The sequence below is a fragment of the Rhincodon typus genome, chromosome 1 (genome assembly GCF_021869965.1).
Source record: "Rhincodon typus isolate 14 chromosome 1, sRhiTyp1.1, whole genome shotgun sequence".
Lineage (NCBI taxonomy): Eukaryota > Metazoa > Chordata > Chondrichthyes > Orectolobiformes > Rhincodontidae > Rhincodon > Rhincodon typus.
Window position 1 is genome coordinate 131,081,710 of NC_063332.1, and position 15,982 is coordinate 131,097,691.

Below are 15,982 nucleotides of genomic sequence, written 5' to 3' on the forward strand. Positions count from 1 at the left end.
GCAGACTTTTATTTAAACATGGCACTTTTGCAGAATAAAACACCGTAACACACTAGTTACCCATAAACCTGCAAGTTAAGATTGCTTTCTAAGTAAAGTTCTCTATAATAGATCATTATCCACATTGTCAGAACTACATTATTTTTTATCATGGCTGAAAATGTGGATTAGAACAACAGACAATTGTAATCAAAAATTATTGCCATCAATTGCACTTATTTTACCACAGCTCCTGGCCTCAACATTCTTTGCCATATTTGGTGATTTTCCAGCCTAAAATTAGAGAATGTGTTTTTTTCAGGACAGCAAGTTGTGATGGAAGCCGATGTGCCCGAATTCCTCACATGATTTGGCCCTTCCATTGATCCATCTGTTCAACGGCCTGCATCCAAAGTATAGTAAATGACAGGCAACATGTTGGCTCTCGAACTGTTTATGCTCATTGTGTGCATCAGGCAAATCAGAATGAGAGATTTACAACACTAACATTACCAGACTCAGCTGACATTGGTGGAAGGGAGGAGCTTTTGAGCCTGAGGACTGATGGAAATTGGTCTTGCAATGACTGCAGCTGGGAATAATAATTTTCAGTAATTCTTTTTCTGGAATTCAGCCTGGAGAGACTGAATTTTAATATGACACTCAAGCCCCTCCTGACAGGACCAGCTGTAGCATTCCCTATAGATATCATGGAGGAGGAGCAGGAGAGGATGAAGGAAAAGGCAGTCAGGCAGTAAAGAGGATATACTCATCAAAATATTACTGCCATCTAACCAAAAGAATTTAGAGATGACAAGTCCTATTAAAATCTTAGGAAATGTGTATTGGGCAGAATTCAACAAGGAGATAATAGAGGAGCAGTGCCAGAAAATATTTGTAGTTTGAGTTAATATTACAGCAAGTGACTTTGTTCAATTTTATTTTTAAATTTGTTACATGTGGATGCATGTGGTTAACCCCAACATTACCATCTCAGTATTTGTTACACCGAACATACAAATTTTTACCAAAGCAGTTATTTTTACCAAAGAACTTATGCAGAGAACTGACAAAAACACAGAGGGCACCAATTGGGCAATGGTTTCGATGGCCTGAATGCTAGAGACTGGCACTCACCTAAAAACCTGATTTACCTTGGCAAGATAACATTTTTCTACCAATTTACAGGACTAAAAATATTTAGTATATTTAAAAAATAATTAGAAGGCAGATAGTTCAAATAAAAAAAACATGTAACGCAAAATCCATGAAGTAAATTGTGGCGATTGGCAAAGACAAGTGGTTCAGTTTCTAAAGGGTGTAGCTGCATTCTACAGCAAACCATTAAGTATGGAGCATGGGCATAGCTCCACATCAAGGAGGAAATGTGCAGAATCTGAAACCGATTGCTGAACAAAATCCCCAATGACATCAGCATCCTTTGAGGATTTCCTGCAGCCCAAGCTCCAGTATGAATAATATTTATTTTAAAGCAAAAGTAACAAATTGAAACTAGATGGCCTTCATTTAATATTTATGACAAATGCAATCTGTATGACCTACTTCACTGTTTCTGTGCAGCTTGGGTGTTTTACAAAGTCCTTGAAGTAAATCAGTGGTTGGCTAAGAAAGACTCACCTCACTTGGGAGGCACGGCAAGGATTTAAAACTGCTTGTATTGAGTGTTTGATACTTTAAAGAATAAATGATGCAATATTATCCCAAACTAGTCTTTGTATGCCGCATCACAGAAAACTGCCTGGGAATGGAGTGGGGTCTCATAATACTGTAAAGAATACAGATGAATATGATTCGTTCATTATTGCCTAACTCCAGACGATGCTTGGTCCTGTGCATAAAATGTCCAAATGATATTTTGAGGTCAAATATCAGTACCTGAATATAACATGGGTGATTTCTTCTAACAGCAGTTTGTTCAAATGCAACAAAAAAGGAGCATTTTAGTTACAAACAGGCTGGTAAAGGACTACGAGTTTTCAGAACATGAAGTCAGCATTTGAAACAGGTATGGTAGCAAAAAGGAACAATATGGGTCGGGGCAGGCAGGTGGGACTAGTTTAGTTTGGGATTATATTCGGCATGGACTGGTTGGATCAAAAGGTTTGCTTCCATGCTGTATGACTCTGACTCTATATGAAATGGCCTTGTGTAAAACCTGGTATGGCTGACTTCAGTGTGAAGAGGATTACGGTCAGACTTTCAGTACTGTTGTTTAATCTTCACAACATTGGTTGAACTGCACAATGAGCAGGTATAAAAGCCAGATTAGGAGGATCTGTTCCTAGCTTCCAAAACATCATGCTATTCAAATCTCACCTAATTTGCTATTCTTGTCAAAGGCTAGACATCTTTGATGTCACAAAAGTACCAGGATAACATCAATATCACACTAAATACTTGCAGTAAGGGTAGTTTTCAATAGATTGCACATTCTGCACCAGAATCTTTGCAAAGGCTGCAGAACTTTAAGTACAATTGAGAATAAGAGTAAATTGAGTTTCTGTGAGCTTCTATGCTTGTTTCAAAGATCTTGGATTGGACATTTTTTGAAGATGGTGGGAAGGTTGATTCAGTAAACTTACCCACCCGGTAGACCCATCTCCTATAAAACCGCCCAGTGTGCCAGATTTTCATATTGAGGGGTCAAGGGTATGCTGGAATCAGGAACCAGGCCCCAGAAAATCTAGCTGTTTATTGGGACATCAACTTAGTTTTAATGAAGAATGTCAGGTTCTTAAATACTCATTCCTCAACTCTTACCAACACCTCATATTCTCCAGAATCTCCATGCCCCTCCCATGTCCCAATGCATCCTCATTATTATCCATACTGCCTCTATGCCTCCATATGTCTTCTACGTCCACTCATCCAATATGGGCAGACTGCAGGATCAATGTCTTTGGTATGGAGATTAAAAAAGACTTTAATAATTGAATAGAGCATACTCTCAAACATAAGTCATACTGAAAACTCAAATTCATAAAATGCAGTTTAAGAAATTAAATCTCAAGTGGTCAATCTGTTGTAAAAACAATTATTTATTTCACATCAAGAATAGCTAATCCTTTAATAACCTCTTAAAACTGGCAAAATGTCTAGACAAAAATCAGTGCTAAGAAAAATGGTGCTGGATCTTTTGAAATGCAGCTGCACACTCAAAGGAGTCAGCTTTAATTACAAAACAGTCCAGCTCACAAACAATGGTACCTGCCAAAACTGCAAAAACAGAGGTGGAGGCTTTTCTGAGCAATATCAGACAGACAGTCTGTCAACAATTGTTTCCCAGCATTTTTTTTTCTCTCTTACACTGGCCCTAAACCCCACCTCTTCCTCCGTTACATTGATGCCTGCATCGGCGCCACCTCATGCTCCCACGAGGAGCTCGAACAGTTCATCCACTTCACCACCACCTTCCACCCCAACCTTAAGTTCACCTGGACCATCTCTGATACCTCTCTGTTTCCATCTCTGGCAACCACCTGGAAACCGATATCCACTTCAAGCCCACCGACTCCCACAGCTACCTAGAATACACCTCCTCCCACCCACCTTCCTGCAAAAATGCCATCCTCTATTCCCAAATCCTTCGCCTCCGCCGCATCTGCTCCCAGGATGAGGCATTCCACTCCCAAACATCTCAGATGTCCTCGTTTTTCAAGGACCGCAACTTCCCCCACTTAGTGGTCAAGAACGCCCTCGACCGTGTCTCCCGCATTTCACGCAACTCATCCCTCACACCCCCTCCCCGCAATAACAACCAAAACAGAATTCCCCTCGTCCTCACTTACCACCCCACCAACCTCCGGATCCAATGCATCATCCTCCGACACTTCCACCATCTGTAATCCGACCCCACCACCGAAGACATTTTTCCCTCCCCACCCTTATCTGCTGTCCGGAGGGACCACTCTCTCCGGGACTCCCTTGTCCGCTCCACACTCCCCTCCAGCCCCACCACACCCGGCACTTTTCCCTACAACCGCAGGAAGTGCTACACCTGCCCCTACATCTCCCCCCTCATACCCATCCCAGGCCCAAAGAAGACTTTGCACATTAAGCAGATATTCACCTGCACATCTGCTAATGTGGTATACTGTACCGCTGTTCCTGTTGTCACCTCCTCTACATCGGGGAAACCAAGCGGAGGCTTGGGGACCGCTTTGTGGAACACCTACGCTCGGTTCGCACCAAACAACTGCACCTCCCAGTTGCGAACCATTTCAACTCTCCCTCCCATGACATGTCCATCCTGGGCCTCCTGCAGTGCCACAACGATGCCACCCGAAGGTTGCAGGAACAGCAACTCATATTCTGCTTGGGAACCCTGCAGCCCAATGGTATCAATGTGGACTTCACAAGCTTCAAAATCTCCCCTCCCCCTACCGCATCCCAAAACCAGCCCAGCTCGTCCCCACCTCCCTAACCTGTCCTTCCTCCCACCTATCCCCTCCTCCCACCTCAAGCCCCACACCGATCTCCTGCCTACTAGCCTCATCCCGCCCCCTTGACCTGTCCGTCCTCCCTACCTCCCCACTTACACTCACCCTTACTGGCTCCATCCCCGCCTCTTTGACCTGTCTGTCTCCTCTCCACCTATCTTCTCCTCTAGCCATCTTCTATCCGCCTCCCCCTCTCTCCCTATTTATTTCAGAACGCCCTTCCCCTCCCCCATTTCTAAAGAAGGGACTAGGCCCGAAACGTCAGCTTTCCTGCTCCTCTGAGGCTGCTTGGCCTGCTGTGTTCATCCAGCTCTACACCTTGTTATCTCAGATTCTCCAGCATATGCAGTTCCTACTATGTTTGCTAAAAGACTTTTTCTCACTTTTAAAGGGTTCTCGGTCTTTCACACAATTCAGAGCATTACACTCTAGTTTCCAAGCATTTATTTCTTCTGTTCTGAATGCATAAGAACTTTTGCAACTTGAAAGATGACTCTGTTGCATGTCAACACTTGTAAATTAATCATTGTATTCACCAGCTTTATTCCTTTACAGGATTAATTGATTAATCAATCAAAGCAGTTAAAACACACCTAGCTTACAAAAGGGCAACCAATCATTGAAACTGAAATACTATATTTTTCTCAAAGCGTGGCAAGAATTTCAAGAGCAAGAGACTGATTTGTGCCGTTCCTCACTTGGGACTTGTGCTCCCGCATGGTGGATGGTTACTGTGAGATGCTGTGAACCATGTCTCCTTGCAAAACAGTCTCAACACCATGAAAATAGCAGGGCGGTCAAAAATTCCCCTACCTGCAATGGAATAAAGTCAGAAGTCACATGACAACAGGTTGTAGTACAACAGGTTTATTTAAAATCACAAGCTTTCCGACTATCGCCTGGTGTCATGTGACTTCTGACTTTATTCCATTGCAGGTAGGGGTATTTTTGACCCCCTGCTATTTTCATGGTGTTGAGCATGTTTGAGCGCCCCAGTCCAATACCGACATCATGGCTGCAATGGAATGAATAAAGGTGGTTTGACTGAGTCCAAGCTCACGACTAGCACCAGTATCCTGAATCCATGGAAATCAGAGACAGACAATAGGAATGAAGGCATCCTCTCCAGCATGGACGAAGGCATGACAAAGAACTGGCCATGTCTCAGCTGAACTTAGTCATCAAATTGCATTTCCGTTTGCAGATCATCAAGGAAACTATGAGAATTAAGTTGGTTCTTTTGGCTCTAAGAAAACTTATATATCAAAAGGTTATGAATGTAATTCTTTCACTAACTAAAAAAACTGCCCAAAATGATTCTGTACATGTTTTTAAAGTAATCTAGCAACTTAAAACTAGGTTAGGCAAAGTTGGTGTTGGTTTGGTTCAATGCGGTAATTAAAAAGCTTCCAATGGTACTGATTAAACAGCTCCAATTTCCATTCTTAAACATATCAAGGAATATGCTTTAAAACATTTTTTTTTAAGAAAAACAATGTTTTAAAATCACTGCCCAGGTACGCTGGCTTAGAATTTGCAATTTATTCTACTTGAATGAGTGTGAAAGGAAACCAGGAGAAAAAACTATTTCTCAAACTTGTTCCATATGTACCCAAATCAGTGATTGTGCCAAAAGTATAAACTTGCCTCATGGTGTGTACTTCCCTCAAAGTAAATCCCCAAGCAGCTGTTTACTTCATCTCTTGAATTTTTAAAAATATTGATAATTGCTCCAGTTTCCTGTGCAGCCCAATTCTCCTTGGAGAATTGTTATGCAGCTTCCCTAATCTTACATCATAACTTTGGTAAAAATCCCAGAGAACCATGATAAACAGTAACATCCCAAACCCATTCCATTTCTGGGATTTCAGCTGATTTGCCACCAAAATTACAGCAGGAGATCATGGAAATCCAGGTCTTTGACTTCAGAGGCACAAGAGTAACATTGGCCGGGAGCAAGCTTTTAATTGCTGTCAAAAAGGACTGACCTATTGTATTCTTTCAATACCCACTGGCAGGCATAAAGAATGTGGGAACTCTGCAAAGCAAGACCTGTCAGGATTTCTTGTGAACTCCCAGGAAGTGTGGATATGTCTTGTTCAATGCCCACCGAGTACTACCCCATGCTCTTGCTGCTGAAGCCCCTCTTCAACACCAATGTGATTCTAGTCATGCCACAACACATCCATGTATTGGGGTCCATGCTGATTCAGAACCTTAGGTGAGCGCAATACTGGCAACAGCCATCAGCTCCCCAGCGGCGCTACTGAGCTATTCATAGCAACTTCTGGCCTTGGAGTCCTCGATTCTGAGGAAGGCCTGCTACTTCTCAAATTGGCACTTAATTCAAATGACCTTCATGAAGAGAAACACCCATCACTTCCATTAAGTATCACCTACTAATTCCACTGCTAATAAAACTGGTCACGTATTTATATCATTCCAGCACTGTTGATCCATATAAATCTAAAACAGCCCTGCCATAAGATCTAATATAAAAACCAAATGATCAGGAAACAACAGGGTAGGAAAATCTCCACGGGCTTCTGGACCTTCTCGGCTCTCAAACTGTGTGGGTTCGTAGGGGGAGATTTCATGGAGCTCTTAAGAGAGTGAAAAACATGGTGTGTGAGGTGACTTAATTATGCTCGCTAAAAAATCTCAACTTCCTGAAAAACCACAGCATTGTTTCTTGCAGAATAAAGGAAATGTCTCTAAACTCCCCTGGGGCCACCAAGGCATGCCAATGCATTTAACTCTCTGAACCAGCTCAAAAATAACAGTAACAATGATATGTTAAAGTTAAACCAATAGATTGTGAAGTATTTACAAGTGAGCATTAATTTTGAGAAACACCCATGCTACCTTTGCGTTCTCATGTCGAATCAAAATGCAAAACACCAGCTCATTTGTATCATTTGGGCTCAGACATCATTTTAACCTCAAGCAGTGTAAGTTTGCACAGCTTCAAATCATCAGCGTGCCTCCCATCTATTGATCTTAATATAATCTGTTGGGGAAGACAAATCTCCAAAGTTAAAATGAAGTTCATGAATTAAAATGTGGTGTAAGTATCAAGGGGAATGAAGCAAGAAAAATCATGTATAATTGTTAATTCAGTATTATGCTCAGAATGGTCCATTATAAAGTATAAAACATTACATTTCATACCTAGTCAGCTTGAGGGATTGCAAATCACTGTGTCATTTTGGGTAAATTTCCAGATCCAAAGCTTGCACCCCACCTCCCTATCACCCATCCCATCATGACCAAACTAGCATTAAGCCCAACCTACATTAACAGCTGGCCTGATGTACAAAAGCATACAGCCTTCCAGGTAATTACCCCTTCGTAAACAACATTATCTTGCAGTTATATAGCACCTTAAACACAGTAAAACATCCAAGACATTTACAGGGGAGTTTAGGGACATTTCCTTTATTGTAGATTAAAAACACATTTCACGGTTTCTTCAAGAAGTCGAAAGTTTGTATCAACATAATTAAGTCATCCCATACACCACATTTATCATTCTTACATGGTTCACAAACCCAGCCCCTCCCCACCACCCCTACCCTGCCCCAGCAGCAGCATCCGACACGCATTTAAGCCTACTGGGTTCAGAATTAAACAGTATAATTTGATTTACTGCAGCTGATGGTTTATCTGCCAGTGGAGAAATGAAAATCCAAGATGTGCAAGAGGCAAGAATTGGATTTACAGAGAAATTGCAAAACATGGTAGAGCAAAAGAGATGGCCACGATAAGGAAGAACAAGGCAACACAGAGATTTGAATACAAGGATGGGAACTGTAAAATGTGCAGTTTTGATTTTAAATATAATTTTGAATACATCAATATTTTCTTTTGTGTCACTTTTGGATTTGTACAGCAATGAAATATAAGTAGAACTATTTTCATTGCAAGTTGTACGATGGGTCAGTTAGATATATGGTGAACATGTACGTTCTCATTGCCACATAATACTGACTAACTAAATGACAGCCACTTTCAAAAACCTTTCTGTAAACTTCTAAAATGGAGGGTAGCAGGGACTTCAAACTTCACGCACCACTCCAAATGCAACACATGGTATGGAATGTAACATACTGATTTTATTCAGTCAAAGAAACTTGAATTTATATCCGATATTACCAAACACCATGGAAACCTTCTAGATGGTACAGTTTGTCGGTTTAGAAGATGTTGTTAGGGAAGCCTTTGGGAGTTACTGCAGTGCATCTTGTAGATGGTACATACTATGTGCTGATGGCGAAGGTAATTATTGAAGGTGGTGGAGGATGTGGTAGCAATCAAGTGGACTGCTTTGTCCTGGATAGTATTATTGGAGTCGCCCTCTCCGGGAAAGTACAGAGTATTCCATCATCCTCCTGACTTGTGCTTTGTAGATAGAGGTCTGTTGGGGAGGCAGGTGGTGAGTTACTTGCTGCAACCTCTGACCTGCTCTTATAAGTTACAGTATTTATATGCATAGTCCAGTTCAGTTTCTGGTCAATGGTTACACCCAGTATATTAATAATAGGGATTTCAATTACGGTAGTGCCACTGGATATCTAATGGCTAGATTCACTGTTATAGGAGATGATCATTTCCTGGCACTCATGTTGCACAAACATTACATGTCACTTGTCAACCCAAGCCTGGATGTTGGGCAGGTTTGTTGCATGGACTGCTTCAGTATCTGAGGAGCCACAAATCATACTGAACATTGTGCAATCATCATAGAACATCCCCATTCTGACTTTATGATACAGAGAAAGTTATTCATGAAGCAACTGGTCAGGCCCAGATCACTATCCTGAGGAACTCTGGCAGTGATGTTCCGGAGCTGAGATGACCCCCAACAACCACAACCATCTTCCTTTCTTCTAATTACGACTCTGACCATCAGACAGCTTTCTCCTTGATTTCCATTGACTCCAGTTTTGCTAGGGGCCCAAGATAGTGACGGCCTAGTGGTATTATTGCTAGATTATTAATCCAGAAATTCATTTAATGCTCTGGGTACTTGGGTTTGAATCCCACCACGATTTTAAATTCAATATGTAAAAATACATCTTGAATTAAGAATTTACTGATGCTCATGAAACTATTTTCTCTTCTTGGGGAAGAAAAAAGCCCATCTGGCTCAATAATATCCTTTGTGAAAGGTAATCTGCCATCCTCAACTGATGTGGCCTACATGTGACTCTAGGCCCACAGCAACACAGTTGACTCTCAACTGACCTCTCAGTCACTCAGTTGTATCATTTTCTACGAAGTCTCTTAAAAGAGATGAAGTAGGCACCAGAAATGGCAAAAACCCTACTAACTCTGCCAAGTCCTCCAAAGTAACATCTGGGGGCGAGTTTCAAAATTTGGAGAGCTGTCTCACGTACTAGTCAAGTAATAGCCTGACAGTCATACTCTCAAAATCATACTTTGCAGATCATATCACAGACAACACCATCACTATGTTTAGACATGTCCTGTCCCACCAGCAGGACAGACCCAACAGAGGTGGTGGCACCGTGATATATACAGTCGGGAGGGAGTTGCCCTGCGAGTCCTCATCATTGACTCCAGATCATAAGAAAGCTCATGGCTTTCTTATGGCCTGCTGATTATCATGTACTGTCCTCCCTTGGCTGATGAATCAGTACTCCATGTCAAACAACATTTGGAGGAAGCACTGAGAGCAACAAGGGCTCAAAATGTACTCTGGGTGGGGGATTTCAACGTACACCATAACAGTGGCTTGGCAGCAGCGTTACTGATCAATCCGGTCACGAGCTAAAGGACATAGTTGCTAGACTGAGTTCGCAGCAGGTGATGAGGGAACCAATAGGAGAGGAAAAACATACTTACTGCAGACGTAACTGAACATCTCACGGACCTTGTGGAGACAAAGCCCCCGTCTCTTGACATTGAGAATACTCACCATTGTGTTGTGTGGTACTGTCACCTTGCTAAATTGTACAGACTTCGAACAGATCTAGCAACTCAAGACTATGCATCCATGAGGTGCTGTGGGCCATCAACAGCAAGTAGAACTGTACTCCAAACTAAATCAATGGGAATCAGACGGCAACCTCTCTGCTTGTTGATGTAATACCAAATACATAAGAAGACAGTTGTGGAGTCCTCTCAGCTCCAGGACATCTTGCAGGAGTTCCTCAGGGTGGTGCCCTCGACCCAAACATCTTCAGCTGCTTCATCACTGACCTTCCCTCCACCATAAGATCAGAAGTGGAGTTGTTCACTGATGATTCACAATATTCAGCGACCCCTCAGACACTGCAGCAGACCATGTTCAAATGCAACAAGACCTGGACAATACCCAGGCTTGGGCTGACAAGTGTCAAGTTATGTTCATGCAATAAAAAGACTAGGCAATAACCAATTCCAATAAGATACAAACTAACATTTGCCCCTTGACATTTAATGGTATCACGGAATCCCCCACAAACAACATCCTGTGGGTTACCATTGACCGCAAACTCAACTACACACTTTATATACATACCGTGGTTACAAGAACAGTCAGAGGCTAGGAACACTGTAGCAAGTAACTCACCTCTTGCCTCCCAAAGCCTATCCACCATCTACAAGGCATAAGTCAGGATAGTGATGTAATACTCCCCACTCATCTTGATGGGTGCAATTCTAACAACACTTAAGTACCTTGACACAATCCAAAATAAAGCAGCCCACTTGACTGGCACCACATCCACAAACATCCACCACTGGCATTCAAGAGCAGGTAGTGTAACTATCTGAAGGATGTACTAGCCTTTTTATCAATCTTAAAATTAATGAAGTGCCCATTGACATATACACTTTTCGTCAAACTCAAGATGGTTGAATTACCAATTTTCTGTTGGAATGCATTAGATATATTTTCCAACGTCAGCAGCTTCACTACATTTTTTTTAATGAATAGTCATTGAACCTTTTGCTGCTTGAAAATTGTGTTGTACTTCAACATATCTTGTTGAAGTGACTTACAGTTTTAGAGAGAAATTTTTTTCTTAATAGCTGGACCGTGCTTGTGCCTATGAGCTTCCCTATTTCACAGAACTGTCGCTACTTCTTAGTACCCTCTGTCTGGTCTGCTCTGTGGGTTTTCTTGTCATGTATGTCTTTAAAGCATTTTTATATCTTATAATCTTAATGGATTATGTTTCTCTCCTGTGATAAGATTAACCTTCTCTTGTCAGGATTTCTCCTGCTTTGTTGAAAGCACATCTTAAAGACCAACATTGTTCTCTTCAGGATTACCCCAACACTGCCCTGAACATGAATCTACAATTTTTGGGATTCCAGGAAAATCTCTGGCGTTTGTAGCTCCATTCCAAGGAAACTTAGGTCCATCATCAAAGAGTTCTACAGAACTGCGTTTGGCTAAAGATGATAAAACCTAACTGAATTACTCTACAGAGAGCTGGTATGGACATGACAGGCCAAATGGTCTTCTTCTATCATGACTCCATGTCTTTGAAAACGATTCCATCTGAGGTACTGTGTGGTATACTGCATGTGAAAGCTGTCTGGACTGTGTTACCCATTCCAGTAAGAAAGCAGAGAGGTTGCCCTCTGATTCCCATTGATTTAGTTTGGAGTACAGTTCTACGTGCTGTTGATGGCCCACAGCACCTCATGGATGCATAGTCTTGAGTTGCTAGATCTGTTCGAAGTCTGTACAATTCAGTACAATTCAGAATTAAACTAAGGATCTAAGCCAGAGAGCCACATGGATAGTTGAGATGGAAAACAGAAATATTACATTGAAACTTGGTTCAAAGCACTTTATAGCATTAAGCAGAAATTCTGTCTCCACCTGGCAATGTTTAATGCTGACCGTGAAATTTCAGAAACAAAGCTCCATTTCACAGCACTGGCATAACTTACATTTAACACAGATATTCATCAGAAGTTATACATTTAAAAGACAAACATTCTGGGTATAATTATGGGTTCACAATTACGGACTCTCAGCAGGGGAAAAGGTCCCTGCAAACAAAGAACTGACAGCTGACCATTTAAACTGTTGCCAATTTCATTCCACTGCCTTCATCAGTTCATGTGATAACTTCCTTTACAAGCAATATACCAGGACTGAATGAAAGATTGTTGCGAGAAGGTAAGCACACAATCGATCAAAGTCAAAACTTTGTTCAAAATTAAATCAGCTAAACTAACATTGTACATTCAGACACAACAGAGAGGAATTTCTCATGATGATGATATTATGGATGGAAGAGGATCAGATAGCGCAGATAGTGGTCACCCAGCAACAAGGACTATCTTGCGTATGAGATAAACAGATCGCAAACAAACAGCAGATCCTTTAAATAGCAAAGATTTGGAGGGATATGGCCCAGAGGCAGGCAGATGGGACTAATTTAGTTTGGGATTGTGTTGAGCATGGACTGGCTGGGCCAAAGGGTCTGTTTCTGTGTTGTATGACTCTTGACTCTAGGACTATGTGCATACAGCCGCTAACCAAAAGGAACCACACAATGCAAGAAATAGGCCACATGCAACAAAGGCAGACAAAAGGGAATTTGGCAGGGATTTGGGGGTATGATGATGATGGTTTAAATGGTTAAAAATGAGAGACCAACTCCAACCCACCACAAAGGTGCCAAATTTGAGTTTGACCATGACAGATTTGGGGACAACAGACCAGCCACTCTGGAGAAGCAAGTCAGTCATTTTAATCTGCCATAATTTACAGCAGCAGTCAGCCTTATTTAGAATTCCCACTGCCCACTGAATTTCTATAATATGTCTTCACTGGAATTTGCTGTAAATTTGAGGTCCAAAGAGCATCTGGGATACACTGAAACAGTGCAAGCTATTATGTATCTAAATAACCAATTATTTTGAAGGCTGTCAATGGACACTGCAGAACTTATCAGAAAATTCAGCAGGATATTGATTTTCTGTATCAAAATTGGGGAAAGAAAGATGGGAAAAGAGGAGAGAGAAGAAAAGTTAAAGGAAGAGTAAGGGAAAATTTTGTTTTGAAAATCTGTTTTAAGAGGTGATTTGACTGTCAGAGAGATTGTTTAGTATTAATTTAGAGTTGCTAGACTATTAAGAAGAGGACACTTAGACCGAAATGACCAAGTCTTTGTGTGAATTCTACTCCACATCCATAGCATAAACATAGGTACTTCACACTATTTAACACATAGGATTGGGGAGCCATGTAGCAAAGCGCCTTTATCATGCATTTTACTGTCATATCTTGGACAACAACTTCCTAACTTTCATATGTCACTGCATACATCTGTGCTTTCCTGATATTACTGTCCTTTTTGTGCATAAGTAATGGAGAGCACGGTTAGCCCGACCATTATCTTTACAGAAAATGCTGGCCCATCAGGTTAATGACACGGTGTTCTAGGATTTTGGAAACAAATTAAATGTAATGGCCACGTGTGTGATTTTCTAGGGTGAAGAAAACTCAGCAACTGAAGGGAGGCAGCTGTTGGGAAGTATGTAGCAAAGTGACTGGGAAAATGGACTCACAATGCAAAAATAGCAGTTCAAATTCCATGACCGCAGCTGGGGAACTGAAAATCAGGAACCTAACTAAAACTGCAATAAAAGGCCAGTATCATTAGAGTGACCATTAAATTACCAGATTACCATAAAACCCATTGAGTTAATTAATGTCAACCAGATAGAGAAATGTGCCATCCTTCCTGATTTTCTCCATATGTGACTTGATACCCACAGCAATTTGGTTGACCCCAAACTGCCCTTTGAAGTGGTCGAGTAAAAGATTCAGTTTTGTCCGAAGCAAAACTAAAATCCACACTACAAGTCTGAGGCAGTGCCTTCTTCACATAGTCGATATCTATTCAAGAAGACACCTCAGCACCACATATAATGAGTGATAAATGCTGGCCTTGCCAGTGACACATACATCCTAACAACTCATAAAAGCAAACAGAAAACTACTTCTCCAGCTGTTTGTGTGCCAGGAGGAGCACGAGGGCTTTTCTACAGCCTGCTGCATCTGTCCTTGCAGTGATTTCCACAACTTCCCCAGTGATCTCCAGGCACCATCCTCCTCCCTTCTCCATGCAAATCCTCCAGTGTAACTCCAGAGCACATCCCTGCAGTCAAATATTCCTTTCAACAAGTTAAAGATTTCCATGCAGACCATGTACATGTCAGTATCTTTTGGTTATCACAAGTGTACTGTTCTGTGCAAAACTTTAAAGGGGACATGAATTTGAACAAATTTCAGGTGCACGTCAAGACAGGATTAAAAGGAACAGTGTGGTTGACCCTGCCAGCAGTCTACAGAGGACATTTTTGCAATCAGTGGCCTTGTCATCAGTCTCCAGGTAACATCCCTGCAGCAGGCTGGTACTGGCTGCGAGATCAGGAACCACTATGATGGTCAGACCTCCCTCTTTTATCTTCAGAACATTCCCCCTCTATCTCCAGACCTTTCACACTACTCATAGCATTTTAAAGATGTCAGGTCACGTGTATATTTCTTCTGATAATAAATTACCAAATGAATCATACACATTGGGAGGAATGTTATGGAGACAATGGGCATCTTGACTGCTGATTAGAGAACCAAGAAGCCCATATTGCATCCTTAACAGAAAGCATGCTTTATCATTTGCCAAGCAGGCAGCTGAGTGGTCACTAGTCGATCGTCCAATGGGATCAGAACTCAAAGTTCTCCCCACTCACCCTGAGGGCTGCTGGCCAATCAGAGGCAACAGCTCTTTTACTTGGCATTGATAGGAGAGAGGTAATCATTGCTGCTGGAAAGTCATCCACTCGCAGCCCAGCGCTTTGTTGGACGTCTGGACTCAGTGAACAGTGATAGTAGTATGATAGTAGTAGATCATTTCTAAATGTACTTAAGTTGTCCTGCCATTACTGAAGTGTTCTCTATTTGTTTGAAGTAGAAGATGTCTACACAAGTACTGTTTGCAGTTGACTCATGCAGCAAAGGTAATCTAGAAAGCCCATCAGCATTCCAATCTCTGCATACGGATCAAGTCCAAGATGGTGGCGGAATATGGTTCCTGAACCAGAGCTCTTGTGCTCTGTCCATTTCTTCTTCTTTTTCTCTTTTCATGTATTTTTTTCCTTTCTATTACCTCCCATCCTCAAATGGCATCATTGCCGGTGAGTCGAGACAGCGCCAACGGCTGGCCTTGAGGTGGATCCCAGCGCAGACTTGCCTGCTCCGTCTGCTTTTATTTTTTTCCGCTCTCTTTTTCTTCACTTTAGAAGAGCTGTAATGCTGATCTTTTAACTTTATTCCTTCATTTTTCTAATTTATACCTAGGATTTTGTACCTGGGCATGTTTGGACCTAAGGTGTGCCAAGTTTTTAGGCTCTAGTGCCTCAGTTATGGTTTTTACTTTTGAATATAAATCGTGTAGTTCCCTAGTATCAATGACATGGCCTAAATATTTAATGGAAGATTTAAAAAGTTCATATTTGTCTTTCCTCACTTTTAGGCCTGAAACAATCATACAGACGCCAATGTCCCA

At 41.6% G+C, this 15,982-nt stretch overlaps 1 protein-coding gene across 1 annotated transcript in view; it reads right to left on the reverse strand.

The window, feature by feature from the left end:
• Positions 1-298: 298 nt before the first annotated feature.
• Positions 299-15,982, reverse strand: part of LOC109935139 (serine/threonine-protein kinase DCLK2) — a 57,575-nt gene continuing 41,891 nt past the window's right edge. The window contains exon 3 of the mRNA XM_020533821.2: positions 299-382. Coding sequence (XP_020389410.2) covers positions 341-382 — 42 coding nt within the window. The 3' untranslated portion in view covers positions 299-340. The remainder of the gene's footprint in view (positions 383-15,982) is intronic.